The sequence below is a fragment of the Scyliorhinus torazame genome, chromosome 8, assembly GCF_047496885.1.
Source record: "Scyliorhinus torazame isolate Kashiwa2021f chromosome 8, sScyTor2.1, whole genome shotgun sequence".
NCBI lineage: Eukaryota > Metazoa > Chordata > Chondrichthyes > Carcharhiniformes > Scyliorhinidae > Scyliorhinus > Scyliorhinus torazame.
This window is the reverse complement of record NC_092714.1, coordinates 279,316,510-279,342,489: the sequence shown is the minus strand read 5'-3', so window position 1 is coordinate 279,342,489 and position 25,980 is coordinate 279,316,510. Positions and strand designations below refer to the sequence as shown.

At 58.3% G+C, this 25,980-nt stretch overlaps 1 protein-coding gene across 1 annotated transcript in view; it reads left to right on the top strand.

The window, feature by feature from the left end:
- Positions 1-21,694, top strand: part of LOC140428682 (matrix metalloproteinase-24-like) — a 273,538-nt gene extending 251,844 nt beyond the window's left edge. Inside the window, 6 exon segments of the mRNA XM_072515411.1 lie at positions 2,722-2,849; positions 2,851-2,937; positions 10,835-10,973; positions 13,623-13,773; positions 14,628-14,743; positions 18,274-21,694. Of these exon segments, the coding sequence (XP_072371512.1) occupies positions 2,722-2,849; positions 2,851-2,937; positions 10,835-10,973; positions 13,623-13,773; positions 14,628-14,743; positions 18,274-18,611 (959 nt within the window). The 3' untranslated portion in view covers positions 18,612-21,694.
- Positions 21,695-25,980: the final 4,286 nt, after the last annotated feature.

Sequence of the window (25,980 nt, the reverse complement as noted above, 5' to 3'; positions counted from 1 at the left end):
CATCACCCTGTCACCCCGCTCCCCGTCACCCCCGCTCCCCGTCACCCCCGCTACCCGTCACCCCGCTCCCCGTCACCCAGCTCCCCGTCACCCCGCTCCCCGTCACCCAGCTCCCCGTCTCCCCAGCTCCCCGTCACCCCGCTCCCCGTCACCCAGCTCCCCGTCACCCAGCTCCCCGTCACCCAGCTCCCCGTCACCCAGCTCCCCGTCACCCAGCTCCCCGTCACCCCGCTCCCCGTCACCCCGCTCCCCGTCACCCCCGCTCCCCGTCACCCCGCTCCCCGTCACCCCCGCTCCCCGTCACCCCGCTCCCCGTCACCCCGCTCCCCGTCACCCCGCTCCCCGTCACCCCACTCCCCATCACCCTGTCACCCCACTCCCCGTCACCCTGTCACCCCGCTCCCCGTCACCCCGCTCCCCGTCACCCCGCTCCCCACCACCCTGCTCCCCGTCACCCAATCACCCTGTCACCCCGTCACCCCATCACCCCGTCACCCCGCTCCCCGTCACCCCGTCTCCCCAGCTCCCCGTCACCCCGCTCCCCATCACCCCGTCAACCCGTCACCCCGCTCCCCGTCACCCCATCACCCTGCTCCCCGTAACCCTGCTCCCCGTTACCCCGTCACCCCGCTCCCCGTCACCCCGTCTCCCCAGCTCCCCGTTACCCCGCTCCCCGTCACCCCGTCATCCCGCTCCCCGTCACCCGTCACCCCACTCCCCGTCACCCATCACCCTGTCACCCCGCTCCCCGTCACCCCGCTCCCCGTCACCCCGCTCCCCGTCACCCCGCTCCCCGTCACCCCGCTCCCCGCCACCCCGCTCCCCGTCACCCATCACCCCGTCACCCTGTCACCCCGCTCCCCGTCACCCCGCTCCCCGTCACCCCGCTCCCCTTCACCCCGCTCCCCATCACCCTGTCACCCCGCTCGCCGTCACCCCGCTACCCCGCTCCCCGTCACCCCGCTCCCCGTCACCCCGCTCCCCGTCACCCCGCTCCCCGTCACCCCGCTCACCGTCACCCAGCTCCCCGTCAACCCATCACCCCGTCACCCCGCTCCCCGTCACCCAGCTCCCCGTCACCCCGCTCCCCGTCACCCCGCTCCCCGTCACCCCGCTCCCCGTCACCCCGCTCCCCGTCACCCCGCTCCCCGTCACCCCGCTCCCCGTCACCCCGCTCCCCGTCACCCCCGCTCCCCGTCACCCCGCTCCCCGTCATCCCGCTCCCCGTCACCCCGCTCCCCGTCACCCTGTCACCCCGCTCCCCGTCACCCCGCTCCCCGTCACCCCGCTCCCCGTCACCCCGCTCCCCGTCACCCCGCTCCCCGTCACCCCGCTCCCCGTCACCCAGCTCCCCGTCACCCAGCTCCCCGTCACCCCGCTCCCCGTCACCCCGCTCCCCGTCACCCCGCTCCCCGTCACCCAGCTCCCCGTCACCCCGCTCCCCGTCATCCCGCTCCCCGTCACCCGCTCCCCGTCACCCCCGCTCCCTGTCACCCTGTCACCCCGCTCCCCGTCACCCAGCTCCCCGTCACCCTGTCACCCCGCTCCCCGTCACCCCGCTCCCCGTCACCCCGCTACCCGTCACCCCGTCACCCTGCTCCCCGTCACCCCCGCTCCCCGTCACCCATCACCCCGTCACCCTGTCACCCCGCTCCCCGTCACCCCGCTCCCCGTCACCCCGCTCCCCGTCACCCCGCTCCCCGTCACCCCCGCTCCCCGTCGCCCCGCTCCCCGTCGCCCGCTCCCCGTCGCCCCGCTCCCCGTCGCCCCGCTCCCTCGCCCCGCTCCCCGTCGCCCCGCTCCCCGTCGCCCCGTCACCCCCTCACCCCGTCACCCCCGCTTCCCGTCACCCCGTCACCCCGTCCCATTTGTGAATGGAAGAGGGTCCCCGACCCCCCCTCCTGCACACACCGCCACCCACACAGGGCACCCCCAGCCTGATCGCCAGCACACAATTGCAGGCATGGAACCCTGCCAGCACCACCTGGGCACATTATCAGTGCCAGGCTGGCACTGCCAGGGTACCTAGGTGTAACCGGCAATGCCAGAATATCACCCTGCCAAAGGGGCACGCACCTGGGGGCCGCCGAACTGCGAGGGGAACACCACAAGTGCCGTTCCGTGGGGGGGGGAGTCTGTACGCAGTGGGGGTGATTTGTGCTGGGCAGAGATGGAGCCCGTGACCCTGATGGCATCAGTTCTTTCAGGGGGGAGCTGTGCTCAGGGGAGGGGCTGTGCATGGCGGGGGGGGGGGGGGGGCTGTGCAGGGTGGGGGGGAGCTGTGCACAGTGGGGGGCTGTGCACAGGGGACAGGGATGGGGGGCTGTGCACGTGGGGGGGGGCTCTGCCCGGGGGTGTCTCTGCACGTGGGGGGGGCTGTGCACGTGGGGGGGGGGGGGCTGTGCACGTGGGGGGGGGGCTGTGCACGTGGGGGGGGGGGGGCTGTGCACGGGGGGGGGGGCTGTGCACGGGGGGGGGGCTGTGCACGGGGGGGGGCTGTGCACGGGGGGGGGCTGTGCACGGGGGGGGGGGCTGTGCACGGGGGGGGGGGCTGTGCACGGGGGGGGCTGTGCACGGGGGGGGCTGTGCACGGGGGGGCTGTGCACGGGGGGGGGCTGTGCACGGGGGGGGGGTGGCTGTGCACGGGGGGGGTGCAGTACAGTCTGTTGCCTTGTCCTGTGTAGGTTGGAACCCACACATTAATTCTGTGTCTTTGTGCAGGTCCCCCGACCGAGGTTCTGGAACCCACGCGACCGCTGCCCACACTGTCTGCTCGCAGGATCCACTCCACCTCGGAGAGGAAACATGACCGCCAATCCCGGCCTCCTCGGCCTCCCTCGGGGGAGAGACCCTTCTATCCAGGCTCAAAAACCCAACATTTGCGACGGACATTTCAACACAGTGGCTTTATTCCGAGGGGAAATGTTTGTTTTCAAGGTGAGTGATCCCCCCCATCCCCCTCACTCACCCCCCCTCCCAATCACCCCTCCTTCACCCCCCCTCACCATCACCTCCCTCCCCATCACCCCCCTCCCAATCACCCCCCCTTCACCCCCACCTCCCCATAACCCTCCTCACTCACCCCCCTCCCCATCACCCCCCATTCATCCCCCTCCCCATCACCCCCACCATCACCCCCTCCCTCACTCACCCCCCTCCCCATCACCCCCTCCCCATCACCCCCTCCCCATCACCCCCCTCCCCATCACCCCCTCCCCATCACCCCCTCCCCATCACCCCCCTCCCCATCACCCCCCTCCCAATCACCCCCCCTTCACCCCCACATCCCCATAACCCCCTCCTCACTCATCACCCCCCTCCCCATCACCCCCCCTCCCAATCACCCCCCCTTCACCCCACCTCCCCATAACCCTCCCTCACTCACCCCCCTCCCCATCACCCCCCATTCATCCCCCTCCCCATCACCCCCCCATCACCCCCTCCCTCACTCACCCCCCCTCCCTCACTCACCCCCCTCCCCATCACCCCCTCCCCATCACCCCCTCCCCATCACCCCCTCCCCATCACCCCCCTCCCCATCACCCCCCTCCCCATCACCCCCCTCCCCATCACCCCCCTCCCCATCACCCCCCTCCCAATCACCCCCCCTCCCAATCACCCCCCCTTCACCCCCACCTCCCCCATAACCCCCTCCTCACTCATCACCCCCCTCCCCATCACCCCCCTCCCAATCACCCCCCCTTCACCCCCACCTCCCCATAACCCTCCCTCACTCACCCCCTCCCCATCACCCCCCATTCATCCCCCTCCCCATCACCCCCCATCACCCCCTCCCTCACTCACCCCCCTCCCATTCACCCCCTCCCATCAACCACTCCCCATCACCCCCCTCCCCATCACCCCCCTCCCATCACCCCCCTCCAATCACCCCCCCTTCACCCCCACCTCCCCATAACCCCCTCCTCACTCATCACCCCCTCCCCATCACCCCCCTCACCATCACCCCCTCCCAATCACCCCCCCTTCACCCCCACCTCCCCATAACCCTCCCTCACTCACCCCCTCCCATTCACCCCTCCCCATCAACCACTCCCCATCACCCCCCCTCCCCATCACCTCCCTCCCCTTCACCCCCCCTCCCCATCACCCCCCCCTTCACCCCCCTCACCATCAACCCCCTCCCTCACTCACCCCCCTCCCCATCACCCCCCCTTCACCCCCCTCACCATCAACGCCCTCCCTCACTCACCCCCCTCCCCATCACCCCCCCATCACCCCCTCCCTCACTCACCCCCCCTCCCCATCACCCCCTCCCCATCACCCCCTCCCCATCACCCCATCCCCATCACCCCCACCCAATCACCCCCCCTTCACCCCCACCTCCCCATAACCACCTCCTCACTCATCACCCCCTCCCCATCACCCCCCTCCCCATCACCCCTCTCCCCATCACCCCCTTCCCCATTACCCCCCTCCCAATCACCCCCCCTTCACCCCCCACCTCCCCATAACCCTCCCTCACTCACCCCCCCCTCCCCATCACCCCCCCATTCATCCCCTCCCCATCACCCCCTCCCTCACTCACCCCCCTCCCCATCAACCACTCCCCATCACCCCCCTCCCCATCACCTCCCTCCCCATCACCTCCCTCCCCTTCACCCCCCTCCCCATCACCCCCCCCTTCACCCCCCTCACCATCAACCCCCTCGCCCACTCACCCCCCTCCCCCATCACCCCCCCTTCACCCCCCTCACCATCAACGCCCTCCCTCACTCACCCCCCTCCCCATCACCCCCCCATCACCCCCTCCCTCACTCACCCCCCCTCCCCATCACCCCCTCCCCATCACCCCCTCCCCATCACCCCCTCCCCATCACCCCCTCCCCATCACCCCCTCCCCATCACCCCCTCCCCATCACCCCCTCCCCATCACCCCCTCCCCATCACCCCCTCCCCATCACCCCTCCCCATCACCCCCCTCCCCATCACCCCCCTCCCCATCATCCCCTCCCCATCACCCCCCTCCCCATCACCCCTCTCCCCATCACCCCCCTCCCATCACCCCCCCTTCACCCCCCTCCCCATCACCGCCCCATCACCCCTCCCTCATTCACCCCCCTCCCCATCACCCCCCCTTCACCCCCCCCATCACCCCCTCCCTCACTCACCCCCCTCCCCATCACCCCCCCTCCCTTCACCCCCCTCCCCATCACCCCCCTCCCCATCACCCCTCCCCATCAACCACCCCCATCACCCCCCCCTCCCCATCACCTCCCTCCCCTTCACCCCCCCACCCCATCACCCCCCCTTCACCCCCCTCACCATCAACCCCCACCCTCACTCACCCCCCTCCCCATCACCCCCCTCACCATCAACGCCCCCCTCACTCACCCCCCTCCCCATCACCCCCTCATCACCCCCTCCCTCACTCACCCCCCCCCCCATCACCCCCTCCCCATCACCCCCTCCCCATCACCCCCTCCCCACCACCCCCTCCCCACCACCCCCTCCCCATCACCCCCCTCCCCATCACCCCCCTCCCCATCACCCCCTCCCCATCACCCCCTCCCCATCACCCCCTCCCCATCACCCCCTCCCCATCACCCCCTCCCCATCACCCCCTCCCATCACCCCCTCCCCATCACCCCCCTCCCCATCACCCCCCTCCCATCACCCCCTCCCCATCACCCCCCTCCCCATCACCCCCCTCCCCATCACCCCCCCTCCCCATCACCCCCCTCCCCATCACCCCCCTCCCCATCACCCCCCTCCCCATCACCCCCCCCTTCACCCCCCTCACCATCAACCCCCTCCCTCACTCACCCCCCTCCTCATCACCCCCTTCACCCCCCCATCACCCCCTCCCTCACTCACCCCCCTCCCCATCACCCCCCCTTCACCCCCCATCACCCCCTCCCTCACTCACCCCCCTCCCCATCACCCCCCTCCCCTTCACCACCCCTCCCCATCACCCCCCCCCCATCACCCCCCCTTCACCCCCCTCCCCATCACCCCCCTCCCCATCACCCCCCTCCCCATCACCCCCCCTCCCCATCACCCCCCTCCCCATCACCCCCCTCCCCATCACCCCCCTCCCCATCACCCCCCTCCCCATCACCCCCCTCCCCTTCACCCCCCTCCCCATCACACCCCTCCCCATCACACCCCTCCCCATCACACCCCTCCCCATCACACCCCTCCCCATCACACCCCTCCCCATCACACCCCTCCCCATCACACCCCTCCCCATCACACCCCTCCCCATCACACCCCTCCCCATCACACCCCTCCCCATCACACCCCTCCCATCACCCCCCTCCCCATCACCCCCTCCCCATCACCCCCCCTTCACCCCCCTCCCCTTCACCCCCCCATCACCCCCTCCCTCACTCACCCCCCCTCCCCATCACCCCCCTCCCCTTCACCCCCCTCCCCATCACCCCCCCATCACCCCCCTTCACCCCCCCTCCCCATCACCCCCCTCCCCATCACCCCCCTCCCCATCACCCCCCTCCCCATCACCCCCCTCCCCATCACCCCCCTCCCCATCACCCCCTCCCCTTCACCCCCCTCCCCATCACACCCCTCCCCATCACCCCGCTCCCCATCACCCCCCTCCCCTTCACCCCCCTCCCCATCACCCCCCTCCCCATCACCCCCTCCCTCACTCACCCCCCTCCCCATCACCCCCCCTTCACCCCCCCATCACCCCCTCCCTCACTCACCCCCCTCCCCATCACCCCCTCCCCTTCACCCCCCCTCCCCATCACCCCCCCTCCCCATCACCCCCCCCATCACCCCCCCCTTCACCCCCCTCCCCATCACCCCCCTCCCCATCACCCCCCTCCCCATCACCCCCCTCCACATCACCCCCCTCCCCATCACCCCCCTCCCCATCACCCCCCTCCACATCACCCCCCTCCCCATCACCCCCCTCCCCATCACCCCCCTCCCCATCACCCCCCCTTCACCCCCCTCCCCATCACCCCCCCTTCCATCAACCCCCTCCCTCACTCACCCCCCTCCCCATCACCCCCCCCTTCACCCCCCATCACCCCCTCCCTCACTCACCCCCCTCCCCATCACCCCCCCTTCACCCCCCATCACCCCCTCCCACACTCACCCCCCCTCCCCATCACCCCCCCTCCCCTTCACCCCCCTCCCCATCACCCCCCTTCACCCCCCTCCCCATCACCCCCCTCCCCATCACCCCCCTCCCCATCACCCCCCCTCCCCCATCACCCCCCTCCACATCACCCCCCTCCCCATCACCCCCCTCCCCTTCACCCCCCTCCCCTTCACCCCCCTCCCCATCACACCCCTCCCCATCACCCCCCTCCCCATCACACCCCTCCCCATCACACCCCTCCCATCACCCCCCTCCCCATCACCCCCCCTCCCCATCACCCCCCTCCCCATCACCCCCCCTTCACCCCCCTCCCCATCACCCCCCCCCGTCACCCCCTCATCATCAACCCCCTCCCTCACTCACCCCCCTCCCCATCACCCCCCCCTTCACCCCCCCCTTCACCCCCCATCACCCCCTCCCTCACTCACCCCCCTCCCCATCACCCCCCTCCCCATCACCCCCCTCCCCATCACCCCCCTCCCCATCACCCCCCTCCCCATCAACCCCCCTTCCCTTCACCCCCCTCCCCCTTCACCCCCCCTCCCCATCACCCCCCTCCCCATCACCCCCCTCCCCTTCACCCCCCTCCCCATCACCCACCTCCCCATCACCCCCCTCCCCATCACCCCCCTCCCCATCACCCCCCTCCCCATCACCCCCCTCCCCATCACCCCCCTCCCCATCACCCCCCTCCCCATCACCCCCCTCCCCATCACCCCCCTCCCCTTCACCCCCCTCCCCTTCACCCCCCTCCCCTTCACACCCCTCCCCTTCACCCCCCTCCCCATCACCCCCTCCCCCATCACCCCCTCCCATCACCCCCCTCCCCATCACCCCCCTCCCCATCACCCCCCTCCCCATCACCCCCCTCCCCATCACCCCCCCCTTCACCCCCCTCCCCATCACCCCCCCTTCACCCCCCTCCCCATCACCCCCCTCCCCATCACCCCCCCTTCACCCCCCTCCCCATCACCCCGCTCCCCATCACCCCCCTCCCCATCACCCCCCTCCCATCACACCTCTCCCCATCACACCTCTCCCCATCACCCCCCTCCCCATCACCCCCCTCCCAATCATCCCCCCCCAATCATCCCCCCTTCACCCCCCCTCCCCATAACCCTCCCTCACTCACCCCCCTCTCCATCTGCCCCCCTTCAGCCCCTCTCTCCTCATCACCCCCTCCCTATCATCCCCCTCCCGCATCACCCCCCCCACTCCCTTCACCCCTCCACTTGCCCTCACCCCCACCCCTCACCTCTCCATCCCCTCATAAATTGGAGTAGGAAAGGGAAGGGTGGGGAGGGAGTGTGGGATGAGCTGTGGGGGTGAGTGAGTTTTGTACAGGGTGAACATAGTGGGCGCCCGAAAGGCACCTCGCCACGACACCGCGTGACCTTTGACAGCCGGGAGACCCCGCCCCCAGGGTTGCAAAGCCTCGCGGGATGTTGCGATGTGAACCCCGTCCATTGTGGGCAGGATCACCTTTTAGCAAATCTGCATCTTAGAGCGAGACAGGTAGCCTCACTTTAATGTGCAGATTCCCAAGGTTCCTGAGGATTTGGGATTCATCCCCTTCGCCTCGGAGATCTCGGGCGAGCGCTGTTCAGCTCTCATCCCCACAAACGGGGACCAGACGGAACGGCACTTGTGGTGTTCCCCTCGCGGTTCGGCGGCCCCCAGGTGCGTGCCCCTTTGGCAGGGTGATATCCTGGCACTGCCGGTTACACCTAGGTACCCTGGCAGTGCCAGCCTGGCACTGATAATGTGCCCAGGTGGTGCTGGCAGGGTTCCATGCCTGCAATTGTGTGCAGGCGATCAGGCTGGGGGTGCCCTGTGTGGGTGGCGGTGTGTGCAGGAGGGGGGGCCGGGGGACCCTCTCCCATTCACAAATGGTGTCCCGATCTCTCGCTTCCATCAGGAGTTCCAGCAAGTGGAGCTCTTCATGTAGAAAGCATCTCGGCCGCGTATCCCCGCTGAGACCCCTTATACAACGTGAGTCGTGTTGAATAGCCACATGGGCTGTGAGCGCGGGACACAGGGCTATACGTGCCTCACTCTGGTACTTTAATTGAATCGCGCCCATTTACTATGGAGGTTCCTGAATAGGGGCCTGTTTATAAATAGACTAGAGTCCGAAGTCTTACAACACCAGGTTAAAGTCCAACAGGTTTCTTTCGATGTCACTAGTTTTCGGAGCGCTGCTCCTTCCTCAGGTGAATGAAGAGGTCCAACTGTCCTGGCTTGAGACAATTCACACCTCTTCAACCCATCTCTGGGGCGAAATTCTCCCCCAACGGCGGGATGCCCGCCGACTGGCGCCAAAGCCGGTGCCAATCAGACGTGCATCGCGCCGGCCCAAAGGTGCGGAATGCTCCGCATCTTTGGGGGCCGAGCCCCAACATTGAGGGGCTAGGTCAGCGCCGGAGGGATTTCCGCCCCGCCAGCTGGCGCGGAAATGTGGCGCATGCGCGGTAGCGTCAGCGGCCGCTGTCAGTTTCCCGGCACATGCACAGTGGGGAGAGTCTCTTCCGCCTCCGCCATGGTGGAGGCCGTAGCAGAGGCGGAAGGGAAAGAGTGCCCCCACGGCACAGGCCCGCCCGCGGATCGGTGGGCCCCGATCGCGGGCCAGGCCACCGTGGGGGCACCCCCGGGGTCAGATCGCCCCGCGCCCCCACCAGGACCCCGGAGCCCGCCCACGCCGCCTGGTCCCGCCGGTAAATACCAGGTTTGATTTACGTCGGCGGGACAGGCAATTCCTGGGCGGGACTTCGGCCCATCCGGGCCGGAGAATCCAGCGGGGGGTCCCGCCAACCGGCGCGGCTGGATTCCCGCCCCCGCCCAATCTCCGGGAGCGGAGACTTCGGCGGGGGCGGGATTCACGGCGGCCAACGGCCATTCTCCAACCCGGCGGGGGGTCGGAGAATGACGCCCCTGGATCTGTAAAGATTTAATCACCTGCTAATGCTCGCATTCCGAGCATTGTCTGGCATCTTTGAATCTGTCTATATATGTGTTTCTGGAACCTCTTCAATCACCTGAGGAAGGAGCAGCGCTCCGAAAGCTAGTGACATCGAAACAAACCTGTTGGACTTTAACCTGGTGTTGTAAGACTTCGGACTGTGCTCACCCCAGTCCAACGCCGGCATCTCCACATTATAAATAGACTGACACCGAGTGTGTCGGAGTTAATCAGTGGATCAGCGAGTGATGGTTTTGTGCCATGAGGTTGTAATGCATTGTAATGGGAGTTTGTAATGCATTGTAATGGGAGTTTGTAATGCATTGTAATGGGAGTTTGTAATGCATTGTAATGGGAGTTTGTAATGCATTGTAATGGGAGTTTGTAATGCATTGTAATGGGAGTTTGTAATGCATTGTAATGGGAGTTTGTAATGCATTGTAATGGGAGTTTGTGATGCATTGTAATGGGAGTTTGTAATGCATTGTAATGGGAGTTTGTAATGCATTGTAATGGGAGTTTGTAATGCATTGTAATGGGAGTTTGTAATGCATTGTACTGGGAGTTTGTAATGCATTGTAATGGGAGTTTGTAATGCATTGTACTGGGAGTTTGTAATGCATTGTAATGGGAGTTTGTAATGCATTGTAATGGGAGTTTGTAATGCATTGTACTGGGAGTTTGTAATGCATTGTAATGGGAGTTTGTAATGCATTGTAATGGGAGTTTGTAATGCATTGTAATGGGAGTTTGTAATGCATTGTAATGGGAGTTTGTAATCACAGGACCGTTGGTTTTGGCGCCTGCGCAATAACCATGTTCAGGAGGGTTACCCAATGCAGATCGAGCAGTTCTGGAAAGGACTTCCGACCAGGATTGACGCAGCTTATGAAAGATCAGATGGAAAATTTGTTTTCTTTAAAGGTAAGATTGATTTGTAATCAGAAAATGAGAAATTCCAGCACAATTGTGGCTAATTTGACCGTTCAGTCTGAGCTGCTTTTCACTTACTGACGGGAATTGTGTGTGGGAATGGAAAGATCATTAAAATCTATCAACTTGAAATATGAATTGATTAACCAGAATGCAGAATTATTGATGTGAAATGCGAGCAGAGAGGGAACAATAAAAACCATCTTCAGTTCACTTCCCACCAGCAGACAGTTTAATCAATCGTCAGAATAACTGCCTCTGCTTCGCACAATCGAGCAGCTTTCACATTGTTCCCTTTGCCAGTTGCAGCAGCTCTGATACCCGAATGTGGGACCTCAGACCGACGAGCTCAGTACCTGGGGTTTGGTGGAAGAGTTGGTCAGTGAGTTTCTGCTTTTTGTGGTCAGGGTCGGTGGTACAGAAAGCTGGGGGGGGGTTCCAAACCTTCCCCCGGACATTGAAAAACAGACACACTGCAGCTGTTATTTTCCCCCTGACCACTTACTGGATACACAAAGACCAATTACATAGAAACATAGAAAATAGCAGCAGGCTGAGACCATTCGGCCCACTGAGCCCGCTCCGCCATTCAATATGATCCTGGCTGATGAGCAAAGTCTCTTGCTCCATGCCAAGGAGAGCACGGGCAGGTGTGGCTGTGCTGGGTACAGCTGGGCAGATGGGGCTGTGCTGGGTACAGCTGGGCACGTGGGGCTGTGCTGGGCAGGTGGGGCAGTGCTGGGCAGTGCTGGGCAGGTGTGGCTGTGCTGGGTACAGCTGGGCAGATGGGGCTGTGCTGGGCAGATGGGGCTGTGCTGGGCAGGTGGGGCTGTGCTGGGCAGATGGGGCTGTGCTGGGCAGGTGGGGCAGTGCTGGGTACAGCTGGGCACGTGGGGCTGTGCTGGGCAGGTGGGGCTGTGCTGGGCAGGTGGGGCTGTGCTGGGTACAGCTGGGCACGTGGGGCTGTGCTGGGCACGTGGGGCTGTGCTGGGCACGTGGGGCTGTGCTGGGCAGTGCTGGGCAGGTGGGGCTGTGCTGGGCAGGTGGGGCTGTGCTGGGCAGATGGGGCTGTGCTGGGTACAGGTGGGGCAGTGCTGGGCAGGTGGGGCTGTGCTGGGCAGGTGGGGCTGTGCTGGGCAGGTGGGGCTGTGCTGGGCAGGTGGGGCAGTGCTGGGTACAGCTGGGCAGGTGAGGCTGTGCTGGGCAGGTGGGGCTGTGCTGGGCAGGTGGGGCTGTGCTGGGCAGGTGGGGCTGTGCTGGGCAGGTGGGGCTGTGCTGGGCAGGTGGGGCTGTGCTGGGCAGGTGGGGCAGTGCTGGGTACAGCTGGGCAGGTGGGGCTGTGCTGGGCAGGTGGGGCTGTGCTGGGCAGGTGGGGCAGTGCTGGGTACAGCTGGGCAGGTGGGGCAGTGCTGGGCAGGTGGGGCTGTGCTGGGCAGGTGGGGCTGTGCTGGGCAGGTGGGGCAGTGCTGGGTACAGCTGGGCAGGTGAGGCTGTGCTGGGCAGGTGGGGCTGTGCTGGGCAGGTGGGGCTGTGCTGGGCAGGTGGGGCTGTGCTGGGCAGGTGGGGCTGTGCTGGGCAGGTGGGGCTGTGCTGGGCAGGTGGGGCAGTGCTGGGTACAGCTGGGCAGGTGGGGCAGTGCTGGGCAGGTGGGGCTGTGCTGGGCAGGTGGGGCTGTGCTGGGCAGGTGGGGCAGTGCTGGGTACAGCTGGGCAGGTGGGGCAGTGCTGGGCAGGTGGGGCAGTGCTGGGCAGGTGGGGCAGTGCTGGGCAGGTGGGGCTGTGCTGGGCAGGTGGGGCAGTGCTGGGTACAGCTGGGCAGGTGGGGCTGTGCTGGGCAGGTGGGGCTGTGCTGGGCAGGTGGGGCTGTGCTGGGCAGGTGGGGCTGTGCTGGGCAGGTGGGGCAGTGCTGGGTACAGCTGGGCAGGTGGGGCAGTGCTGGGCAGGTGGGGCAGTGCTGGGCAGGTGGGGCAGTGCTGGGCAGGTGGGGCAGTGCTGGGCAGTGCTGGGCAGGTGGGGCTGTGCTGGGCAGGTGGGGCTGTGCTGGGCAGGTGGGGCAGTGCTGGGCAGGTGGGGCAGTGCTGGGTACAGCTGGGCAGGTGGGGCTGTGCTGGGCAGGTGGGGCAGTGCTGGGTACAGCTGGGCAGGTGGGGCTGTGCTGGGCAGGTGGGGCTGTGCTGGGCAGGTGGGGCTGTGCTGGGCAGGTGGGGCAGTGCTGGGTACAGCTGGGCAGGTGAGGCTGTGCTGGGCAGGTGGGGCTGTGCTGGGCAGGTGGGGCTGTGCTGGGCAGGTGGGGCAGTGCTGGGTACAGCTGGGCAGGTGGGGCTGTGCTGGGCTGTGCTGGGCAGGTGGGGCTGTGGTGCCCCCTTAATAGACCATAGATGTGTCTAACACAAGCTGCCAGCATTGTCCGATCCCACCCGGTGTAAGTGATGTATACTCCACCCCCGTTATTTTACATTCTTGTTTGGGGTGGGATTGTCTCCATATTCCCAATCCAAATTGGCGGCATTTCACTGCGATGCCATTGGGCGAGCTTAATTGCGCTAGATTACAAAGCAAAAAGGATTAAACAATTAGTCAATCATCTTTGTTCCGCTTGTGTTAAAACTAAGACCAAATCTTTGGTGTTATTGATGTACAGGAGATAAATACTGGGTATTCAAGGAGGTGACGGCTGAGCCAGGATATCCCCATGGATTGGTGCAGTTGGGGAAAGGTCTCCCGCAAGAAGGAATCGACATGGCTTTACGCTGGGAACCTGTGGGGAAGACCTATTTCTTCAAAGGAAACAAGTAAACGGCATTAGTTTGCATTCAGTGACTCGAATAGTGTGGAAGTAGACAATATATATGTGAACAATATCAGTGTTACAAAGAACAAAGAAATGTGCAGCACAGGAACAGGCCCTTCGGCCCTCCAAGCCCGTGCCGACCATGCTGCCCGACTAAACTACAATCTTCTACACTTCCTGGGTCCGTATCCCTCTATTCCCATCCTATTCATGTATTTGTCAAGATGCCCCTTAAATGTCACTATCGTCCCTGCTTCCACCACCTCCTCCAGCAGCGAGTTCCAGGCACCCACTACCCTCTGCGTAAAAAACTTGCCTCGTACATCTCCTCTAAACCTTGCCCCTCTCACCTTAAACCTATGCCCCCTAGTAATTGACCCCTCTACCCTGGGGAAAAGCCTCTGACTATCCACTCTGTCTATGCCCCTCATAATTTTGTAGACCTCTATCAGGTCGCCCCTCAACCTCCTTCGTTCCAGTGAGAACAAACCGAGTCCAACCAGGTCTCCATCTGTGCTGTGATTGTCTATGAATGTAATTAGGCCTCGGAACTACCCTCGGGAACTCCTGCGGTGATGTCCTGGCACTGAGGTGATTAAACTCCAAACACCACAACCATCTTCCTCTGTGCCGGGTACGAAGTTAGCTGCAGCAGCGCTTCAACACGCTCCAGCAGACATTGGAACGATGAGGCCTCCCTGGGTTATATGACCCTGTCCAGTCTGCTGCAGTCCTGTTGGGAGGGTGACATTCATTCTCCTGGTTTTCTGTGGTTTGCGGAGGAATGTGGCTGATAATGAATTATGCAAATGCCGTGGAGGAGGCGGTGAGATAACGGAGTTGTTTGATTGACAGGTACTGGCGGTATAATGAAGAGAAGCAAACATCAGACCCCGGATATCCGAAACCTATCACTATATGGAAAGGAATCCCAGAGGCACCTCAGGGTGCTTTTGTCAGCAAGGAAGGAAGTGAGTATGTAACAGAAGCAGAGTGTTCCGTCTGGTCAGGTGTTACTGCCATGACTACAGGCCTTCAGCAGGAACCCACAAATCCTGACATTGAATCCCATCAGGATTCATTGTGGAATTGTATTCAATAAACCTGTCACCAGATTGTGATCAAATGGAGGAATTCATCAACTGCAAATCTCCCGGGTGCTGTCACATCTCCCCCAAGGAGGGAATGGGAAGCTTGAGGCTGTTTGAAGGAATGAGAGGTTCAGAGAAATGGGGCGGGATTCTCCGACCCCCCGCTGGGTTAGAGAATCGCCGGGGGCTGGCGTGAATCCCGCCCCCGCTGGTTGCCAAATTCTCCGGCACCGGATATTCGGCGGGGGCGGGAATAGCGCCGCGCCGGTTGGCGGCCCCCCCCCGGCGATTCTCCGGCCCGCGATGGGCCGAAGTCCTGCTGCTGAATGCCTGTCCCGCCGGCGAGAATCAAACCACCTCTCTACCCGGCGGGACAAGGCGGCGCGGGCGGGCTCCGGGGTCCTGGGGAGGGCGTGGGGCGATCTGGCCCCGGGGGGTGCCCCCATGGTGGCCTGGCCCGCGTTCGGGGCCCACCGATCCGCGGGCGGGCCTGTGCCGTGGGGGCACTCTTTTCCTTCCGCCTTCACCATGGACTCCACTATGGCGGAGGCGGAAGAGACCCCCTCCACTGCGCATGCGCGGGGATGCCGTGAGCGGCCGCTGACGTTCCCGCGCATGTGCTGCATGGCAAAGTCATTTCCGCGCCAGCTGGCGGGACGGAAATCAGTCCGGCGCGGGCCTAGCCCCTCAAGGTGAGGGCTCGGCCCCTCATGATGCGGCGGATTCTGCACCTTTGGGGCGGCGCGATGCCGGACTGATTCGCACCGTTTTTGGCGGACATCGCGCCGATTGCGGAGAATCCCGCCCCTGATCTTGCCGGTGAATTTCTACACCTTCTAAGAAACAATAACCTTCCCATTAACCTACTAGCTGTCGTCTGTAAACATCTCACTGGAAAAGACATGGAGGAATAAATTTACGCGGAAATTACAGAGGTGTAATTAGCTTGACTGGAAAATGACAAAACAATCCGGAATAAGAATAATGAACTGGGGGAAAAGCCAACCCATTGTTCAGTTACAGTTTTCCTGCTAAACTTTAATTCCAGTTTATGCATAGGTGGAATTTTACCTTCCACTCCACCCCCCCCCCCCCCCCCCCCCTGGGCAGGTTCTGAGACACGGGGGGGGGGGGGGGGGGGAGTGTAAAACTGAATGGTTGGGATTCCCCCAGGAACCTGCCCACCCAAACCCAGATACAATTTCACGTTTGGGTGGGCAGGGTCTCGGGTGGGAAACTGGGTGGGCAGGGTCTCGGGTGGGAAACGTTTGGGTGGGCAGGGTCTCGGGTGGGAAACGTTTGGGTGGGCTGGGTCTCGGGTGGGAAACGTTTGGGTGGGCAGGGTCTCGGGTGGGAAACGTTTGGGTGGGCAGGGTCTCGGGTGGGAAACGTTTGGGTGGGCTGGGTCTCGGGTGGGAAACGTTTGGGTGGGCAGGGTCTCGGGTGGGAAACGTTTGGGTGGCAGGGTCTCGGGTGGGAAACGTTTGGGTGGGCAGGGTCTCGGGTGGGAAACGTTTGGGTGGGCTGGGTCTCGGGTGGGAAACGTTTGGGTGGGCTGGGTCTCGGGTGGGAAACGTTTGGGTGGGCTGGGTCTCGGGTGGGAAACGTTTGGGTGGGCAGGGTCTCGGGTGGGAAACGTTTGGGTGGGCTGGGTCTCGGGTGGGAAACGTTTGGGTGGGCTGGGTCTCGGGTGGGAAACGTTTGGGTGGGCAGGGTCTGTAATGGGAACCCGAACCCGCCCTTTCTCCCGGAAGCGGCCACTTCATGGCCTTTCCTGCTCAGCCTAAATGTTTAGGATGGCAGATGCAAGTCGGGTGTTTTCTCCATCTTGGGCGGGAGAGTTGGGGAGGCACCTCTGCAAGCCCCCTCAGAGTTGGGGTACCTTCCCCTTCGGGACGTTCTAGATCCAGACTTCCCTCCACCCCGCCCCTTCCCCCGGCCTACCTCCTGATACCGTGATAGCCCCCTTCCCACCCCAGAAACTTCCTTTCCAGCGGTCCTGGGACTTGGCCCAGGCAAAGCGCTGCAGTACCTCCTCCGGCCACTGCAGGGCTGTTCCTGGCTGGCTTGGATTGGCCAACAGCTCTCTCAGGTGGGACTGTCCCGTCCAACCCAGTCAACGCTCAAGTGAGTGTTAAACAGTGGTGGGAGCTCGAGAGTCGGTGATGTGGGTTACACCACGACTCTCAGTATGTTGTGCTCTAATCGCTCACCGTTTTACACGGTACCCGTGAATCTGACTCAGATAAATTACAATCGAAGATTATCAGCAAAACCATAACTGAACAATGGGCTACCTGTAAAGCAGAAATAGCTGGGACACAGTATATTCCCTCAGACGGTCCGACAACCCGATCCAGAGCTCCCGGGATCACAAAAGCAATAGAAATTAAAATAAAGATGAAAAAAGGTGCTAAAGACAGGTGCCATGGTGGAAATAACATTGAGAATCAGGCTGGAAACTGACGTTTGAAAGGGGATGTAGAGAAGCAAAGAGAGATTATGAAAAGAGCCTGGCAGCTAACATAACCAGGAAACCCTCAACTTTCTCTAGGCAGATAAATAGTTAAAGGGAGGTAGAACAAGGAAAGGGCTGGCTAGGGACCAAATGGGGAATTTGCACGTGGAGCAGAGAGGTATAGAACCCCGAGGCCATTCAGCCCATCGGATCTGAACTGATCCTCTGAATGAGCACTCTACCTCCGCCCACTCTCCTGCCCAACCCGCCCTATCCCCTGCAACCTAACCTGCACATCCCTGCAAACCAAGGGACAATTTATCATGGCCAATCCACCTAACCTGCACATCTTTTGACTGTGGGAGGAAACCGGAGCACCCGGAGGAAACCCACGCAGACACACGGAGGATGTGCAGACTCCGTATAGACAGTCACCCGAGGTCGGAATTGAACGCGGACCCCTGGCGCTGTGAGGCAGCAGTGATAACCACTGTGCTACCATGCCATGGGTATTAAATGAATACTTTGCACCTGCCTTCATCGAGGAAAAAGATGATACCCATGCTGTGGTGACAGAGGAGGTAATCGTGAAAGGTTTCAAATTGACAAGGCGGAGGTATTGGATAGGCTGCCTGTATGTGGATAAGGCACAGAGACCTGATGGGATGTATCCAAGGACACAGAGGGAAGTGAGAGTGGAAAGTGTGGAATTATTAGCCATAATTCTCCAAACTTCCTTCAACTCAGGGCTGGTGCCAGAGGACTGGAGAATTGCAAATGTTACACCCTTGTTTAGATAAAGGTGTAAAGATAAACCCGGCATCAACAGACCAATCAGTTTAACCTCGGTGGGGGGGAGGGACTTCTAGAAACTATAATTGTGAAAATTGGAAGCTACAGGTGCAAAGGATCTTTCTATTGTTTTAATTTTTTTGCTTTTTTTTTCAATTAGCCTACACCTATTTTTACAAAGGGAAGCAGTACTGGAAGTTTGACAACCAGAGGTTACTGGTGGAGCCCGGGTATCCTCGCTCAATCGTCAAGGACTGGATGGGATGCAATCACAAAGATGTCAACACCAACAAAGACCGCCATCGGCCCAATGACGATGTGGACATCATGGTGCAGATCAATGACGTGCCCAGCACTGTAAACGCCATTGCTGTCGTCATCCCTTGTATCCTGTCCCTCTGTATCCTGGTATTGGTGTACACCATCTTCCAGTTCAAACAGAAAGGGTCACAGCAGAACCTTGTGCCCTGTAAACGCTCCGTACAAGAGTGGGTATGAAGATCTGAGCCTTTTAAACAGGCCTTTAAAAATGTCATTGGTTCACATGAGGGCTATTTGTGAATGAGGCAGCGAATTCCAACTGTGGAAAAGATGACTGGAGCCTAGAATCTCTGAACCTTGGGGTGTTTGTGGTGTTTCTACCCTGCTGAACAAGGGAACAGACAGAAAACTGGGATTCTCTGCAACACATATCACATCGTTACTACAATGCCTCATTCATGTTTTTGGTGTGCCATTTTGTATAGGCCCAGTCTGCATGTGTGCTCTGTCACATGGTTGGATGGACCTTCTCTGATGCAGAGGGAAAAGCGCCACAGAGGGAATGGGGATAAACTCCATCTATTTAATTCTTCATTCTACAAATCAACATCTTATGGTTTAGCACACTGGGCTAAACAGCTGGCTTGTAATGCAGAACAAGGCAGCAGCGCGGATTCAATTCCTGTACCGGCCTCCCCGAACAGGCGCCGGAATGTGGCGACTAGGGGCTTTTCACAGTAACTTCATTGAAGCCGACTTGTGACAATAAGTGATTATTATTATTATTATATTATTATTATTATCTTCAGTGAAGCTGGAGGTTTTCTTGTTTGGGAGGGACTTACACCACAAAATATTCCTGGAAAACTAATAACATCAAAGGAAGAAATGTTGAATGAGAAAAGATTTTGCTGGTCGTGAATAGAGAGAATATAAACGATACTCGAACAGACACTGACTCTGGAAATGAGAGCGTCTGACTGCGACAATACGAAAAAGAGAATATGGATTCATGAATCCACAGGGGACTTAAAACATTTCAATGTATTTTGAAATAAGTGGGGGCCAAAATATCTACAATAGTTAAACAGCCTTAAAACATTTTCTTTTGTTAGTTGTTTGGTCAAGTCTTTGAATGTCAACATTGACGAGTCCTTGTGAACCTTCATCAGTATGTCATTAATGAAACTGTGACTATGGCAACAGAGGCCTCATTACATTCAGGCCTAATCAGGCCTAGCATGCTAAGCAGTCAGTGTTAGCAATACCTGCCTAGTGTACTGGTAGGTCCAGACCCAATGGTGCCACGCATCCCGCGTCCTCAACTCATTCAACGAACAGAAGTGCCATTGGATGGTCTATTGGAGGGAGGTTGGAGGAGAGGACCTGAAAGAGGACAATGGCTTGGAAATGGCCAGGATATGGTGGCTGAGCTGAATCACAGTATTATACAGATATCACTGAGCCTGTATTAAACTGAGTGAAGTGACTGATAGTCAGTTAATGACAAAATATAGATAAAGCAATTCAACAGGATTTCAGATGAAGCTCTTTTATCAGTAGTTAAAGTTTATGTAGCTGATGCTATTGACAGTCAGATGTGATCCAATGCACTGTCCTGGGGAGACAAATGCTTTTTCAGAGGTTTGCAATAGGACATTAATCTAAAGCGTAAAAAAGTTCTGATGTACAGTCAACCTTTTACGAAACAGGTTCACCATTTCATAGAAAGTTTCTTTTTAAAATTGAGATTTAAAATACTTGGGAAAGCAAAGAAAATGTTGTTTTTACATCACACCTTATAGAGTTTTTTTTTCCATGACCAAAATCTCAATGAGCTGATTTGAACTGGGCCAGGCCGTTTAGTCAGTGTTTCTTTGGGATTGGGAAGGATCGGTTTCTGTGGATTGGCACCAGATAAACAAGTTCTGACGGTCTGACTGACTGTTTGACTGACTGACTGTCTGACTGTCTGTCTGTCTGACTGTCTGTCTGTCTGTCTGTCTGACTCTGTCTGTCTGTCTGTCTGTCTGTCTGACTGACTGACTGTCTGTCTGTCTGTCTGTCTGTCTGACTGTCTGTCTGTCTGACTGTCTGTCTGTCTGTCTGTCTGACTGTCTGTCTGACTGTCTGTTTGACTGTCTGTCTGTCTGTCTGTCTGACTGTCTGCTCCGACCCACCAACATGCTGAATGGATAAAATGGCTGGCCCTTAACCCATTGTTGACCAGCAGCCATTTTATCACGGTTCTCAGTGTTATCTGGCTCATGTAAAATTTCTGACTCCCCCACCGACTCCAGACGTCTGCCACCAATTATCTTTTATTGGGCTGTTGGGAGCTGTAATCGAACGAGAGATGCCAGCCGTTTTGTCAGAAGCAGCCAAGATAATTAATCTGCCACCTTATGGCACCTGATGATATTGTACAATGCTTTTAAAATCTGTACTTGTTCATTTAATTCAGTTTTTAAACATTGTCTCCACAAAACAGACAGAAACACAGAAAAGCTGTGAATCAAAGATGCCCATTGATTTTTGTACGTTTTTGGGATGAAATTATGCATCATCTAATGAAAGTGTTAAAGATAATTGCTTACATGAAAAATTGATTGTACAGATGTATTGTTGGCCCAGTCTGGTGTGTGTGACAGTGACTGGATCTGAGAGAGGTGCTCCAGTGAAGCTGCAACTATCGATAAGCACTTGGAAGATTTAAACATTGACCCTCACCATTCCTCTGACCTCTCGACTTCCTCTGGAGACTGTAGTGTGACAGTAAATATACCAGCAGCAGCACAAGGGACCACTTCAATTGCTGCTGTCCGACAAGGCTGAGAGGCTCAGATCCATCTTTCCACAACTTCCCAATTAACTTGGAGCACTCCAGCAACACTTGAGTGCTCTCATTTACTCACTGTTTGGTTACACCGCCCTCTTTCAGGTGTTACAGAATGACCTATCTGGATGGGATCAGCTGTAGCTGAATTTAAAATTTCAAATTGTTACGTTTTTTTATTGGTTAAGTCCATTCATGCTCCCTGTTTTAAGCATTGCACACTGTCACAGTCACTGTCACAGTCACTGTCGCACTAACAATAGCTGCCAGAGCTGATGCTTCGATCAGAATGGCAGTCTGCTGGAAGTTAGTTTGTGTTAACGGAATCTGATTCATCAGAAATGTTCGATGTGATCTGCTGTGTTATGCTCTGGCAGGAAGATGAGTGTTTGGGCTGTGCCTAAGGCTTATACAGATCGATGTAAATGTTGGAAAAAGACAATGTAGGAATTATTTGCAAAGTTTAAAATCATGAAAAGTTTCACTAAGATTGTCATGGTTTTTTTCCCAGTCTCATCGTCTAGAGTGAATGTCAAAGAGTCCGACAATTAGGCAAGGTTTTTGATTCCTTCCCGAGAAAATGGAAATCTGGATATTTTGGGGGTTGAGTTCATTTTTGTTATTTTGAAGTTGTGCAATTGTTGAGTAATTAATTTTGCTGTTTTTGTGTGGAATGGATTGAGGTCATCTGCAGTTTAAATGAGTGAAAAACACTGACCCCCTATTCTCATCTTCAGTGGAGAGTGTGTCTAGTGGGTGAGGCAGAATCGGACTGGGCTGATTAACCTTTGCGTTCCATCCAATTCAAATCGCTTTTGCTGAATTCTTACACTTTCTTTCAAAGTTTTTAGTATGAGTCATTTATCATTCAAATTAAATTTAGAAGATGCCATAAATACCGAGCCGCTCGGGCACAAATGTCGAGCGAAGCAGAGTTAACGGACCACATTTTTTGCTACCAAGGTAGATATTCCAGTTGGGAAATTCCCCAGATCTCCCTCGATAGAGGTTGCTGCGTCGGACACAGATTTTGCTCCAGAGGTCGAGGGATGGGCCCACTTTCCCCCCAGAAACAGATCAGGGCAGCCGGTTACAAAGCCCACCTTGGTTCTCAGGGACATTGACCCTGTTGTTTTGTTAAGTTTTAAGCGTTCTAGCTCTCACCCCATCACCCCTCCCCAGTCCCCATGCCAACTCAATGCAACTCATGCTGCTTTGAAGCCTCCAAGCCAACTCAGTGCCAACCCGTCCAAGTACCTACAATGGGCAGATTTCAGGAACCATGTTGAGATGAAATAAAATAAAAGTCTAAATATCTTACAGCCCTCACTTTTTAAAAAAAATCAATTTATGAAAGACTATTCTAAACTTTTAAAACTCCTTAATTGCCTATTCCATTGTAAAATCAAGCAAACATTTATTCATGACCCCATATCAAAAATAGCCAACTCGTTAATAATCTCGTAGTACTGTCAATCAAACTGTGAACTTTGGGGCTGGTTTAGCACAGTGGGCTAAACAGCTGGCTTGTAATGCAGAACACGGCCAGCAGCGCGGGTTCAATTCCCGTACCGGCCTCCCCGAACAGGCGCCAAAATGTGGCGACTAGGGGCTTTTCACAGTAACTTAATTGAAGCCTACTTGTGACAATAAGTGGTTATTATTATTAAATTTGGGGGCGGCACGGTGGGACAGTGATTAACACTGCTACCTACGGCGCTGAGGACCCGGGTGTGATGCCGGCCCCGGATCAGTGACTGTATGGAATTTGCTCATTCTCCCCGTGTTTGTCTGGGTCTCACCTCGAGGCTGGTTTAGCACTGTGGGCTAAACAGCTGGCTTGTAATGCAGAACAAGGCCAGCACCGCAGGTTCAGTTCCGGTACCGGCCTCCCCGAACAGGTGCCGGAATGTGACGACTAGGGGCTTTTCACAGTAACTTCATTGAAGCCTACTTGTGACAATAAGTGATTATTATTATTATTACAACCCAAAGATGTGCAGGGTAGGTGGATTGGCCACGTTAAATTGCCCCTTATTGGAAAAAAATTATTGGATACTCTAAATTTAAAAAAAAGCTGTGAACTTAAGGCCGCCCCCCACAATGCTGAGATAATTACAACTAATGGAAAGCAACCAAGCATTCATAATAATAACCTTTAGGGAAATGTTAACAAACTGCTATTGCAATTGTTAGAGCAGAGTTTTTTTCAATTCTCACTGACAACAGCCTGTTTTTGTTTAATTTGCAAAAGGCTTGGATTTTAATGACTTCACATGAATGACAGTTTCAGGGCGGCACGGTGGCACAGAGGTTAGCACTGCAGCCTACGACACTGAGGACCCGGGTTCGATCCTGGCTCTGGGTCACTGTCCGTGTGGAGTTTGCACATTCTCTCCGTGTCTGCGTGGGTTTCACCCCCACAACCCAAAGATGTGCAGGGTAGGTGGATTGGCCACGCTAAATTGCCCCTTAATTGGAAAAAATAATTGGGTATTCTAAATTTTTTTTTAATGAGTTTTCCTGAACCATCTTCAGCATCATTTGGATACACTCTAAAGATGATTAACTCCCACATTCTGGGTTTAGTCTTTTGCAGCAACAAGTGTTTGAACTTGGAACTGAGTTGCAGTGGCCCAGCCGAGTTTGGGTTGCCCTCGTGTGAGTCCCCCCCCCCCCTCCAGCCCTGCTGGGCGGGACGCCACACCCAGGTCTGGCAGTGTGTCCAGAACTCCTGCAAATCTGGGCCGATGCATCAAGTCAAAGACCTTTCAGCAGAACGCAGCCAGTTATTGTCAGTTCACATTAGATTTGATCCATGGAACTTGGGAACATCCCTGAATCCTTGAATCATTCCATAATGATAGGCTGGAGTACAGTTTTAGCCTGTAAATTTGGACAATTCTAAGTTGGAAATAAAGAACCTGCATTTAAACAGGACTGAAATCTGGGCTGAATTCTCTGCCTCTCGATGCCAGCAGCTAGAATTGTGATTGGACGGCGAACAGAAGGTATGCAACAATTGTGATTTGTGCCCGGTGCTGATCGGCGTGAGTGAGGTCCGCGCCCCGCACGGTGGGCCCGCGCAAAACCACCATTTGCTCTATTTGAAGCAGGTTGGATACATCATGCTCCTCCATTCCACGATGCTCCGCCCTCCATGATGCTCCACCCCTCCATGATGCTCCTCCCCTCTGTGATGCTCCACCCCTCCGTGATGCTCCACCCCCTCCGTGATGCTCCACCCCCTCTGTGTTGCTCCACCCCTTGTGATGCTCCACCCCTCCGCGATGCACCACCCCTCCGCGATGCACCACCCCTCCGTGATGCTCCACCCCTCCGCGATGCACCACCCCTCCGCGATGCACCACCCCTCCGCGATGCACCACCCCTCCGTGATGCTCCACCCCTCCGCGATGCACCACCCCTCCGCGATGCACCACCCCTCCGCGATGCACCACACCCTCCGTGATGCTCCACCCCTCCGTGATGCTCCACCCCTTGTGATGCTCCACCCCTTGTGATGCTCCACCCCTCCGCGATGCACCACCCCTCCGCGATGCACCACCCCTCCGTGATGCTCCACCCCTTGTGATGCTCCACCCCTTGTGATGCTCCACCCCCTCTGTGATGCTCCACCCCTCCGTGATGCTCCACCCCTTGTGATGCTCCACCCCTCCGCGATGCTCCACCCCTTGTGATGCTCCACCCCTCCGTGATGCTCCACCCCTCCGTGATGCTCCACCCCTCCGTGATGCTCCACCCCCTCCGTGATGCTCCACCCCCTCTGTGATGCTCCACCCCTTGTGATGCTCCACCCCTCCACGATGCTCCACCCCTCCACGATGCTCCACCCCTCCGTGATGCTCCACCCCTCCGTGATGCTCCACCCCTCCGTGATGCTCCACCCCTCCGTGATGCTCCATCCCTCTGTGATGCTCCACCCCTTGTGATGCTCCACCCCTCCGTGATGCTCCATCCCTCCGTGATGCTCCACCCCTTGTGATGCTCCACCCCTCCACGATGCTCCACCCCTCCACGATGCTCCATCCCTCTGTGATGCTCCACCCCTCTGCGATGCTCCGCCCCTCCACGATGCTCCACCCCTCCACGATGCTCCACCCCTCTGCGATGCTCCGCCCCTCCACGATGCTCCACCCCTCTGTGATGCTCCACCCCTCCGTGATGATTTAGACATTAATGTAGGAGGGTTGATCAGTAAGTTTGCGGATGTAACGAAAATTGGTGGATTGGTAAATCGTGAGGAGGATAACCTTTAGTTACAGGAGGATATAAACGGGCTGGTCAGATGGGCGATCAGTGGCAAATAGAATTCAATCCGGATAAGTGTGAGGTGATGCACTTGGGCAGGACAAACAGGGCCGGGGAATACATGGTAAACGGCAGAACCCTGGGAAGCCCCGAGGATCAGAGGGACCTTGGTGTGCATGTACACCCGTCCCTTAAAGTAGCAGAGCCGGTGGATACAGTGGCTAAGAAGGAATATTTGCCTTTATTAGTCGAGGCATAGATTTAAGTAAGAAGTCTTACAACAGCAGATTAAAGTCCAACAGGTTTGTTTTGAATCACTAACTTTCGGAGCACTACTCCTTCATAACCTAGTGCTGTAAGACCTCTTCCGGTGCACACCCCAGTCCAATGCTGGTATCTCCACATCATACAGTTTAAGAGCAGGAAGGTTGTAGCTCTTTTTAGCCTTAGTTTATTAGCTCTGATTATGTCACCTTTGCTCACGAGTCGCCAGGTATC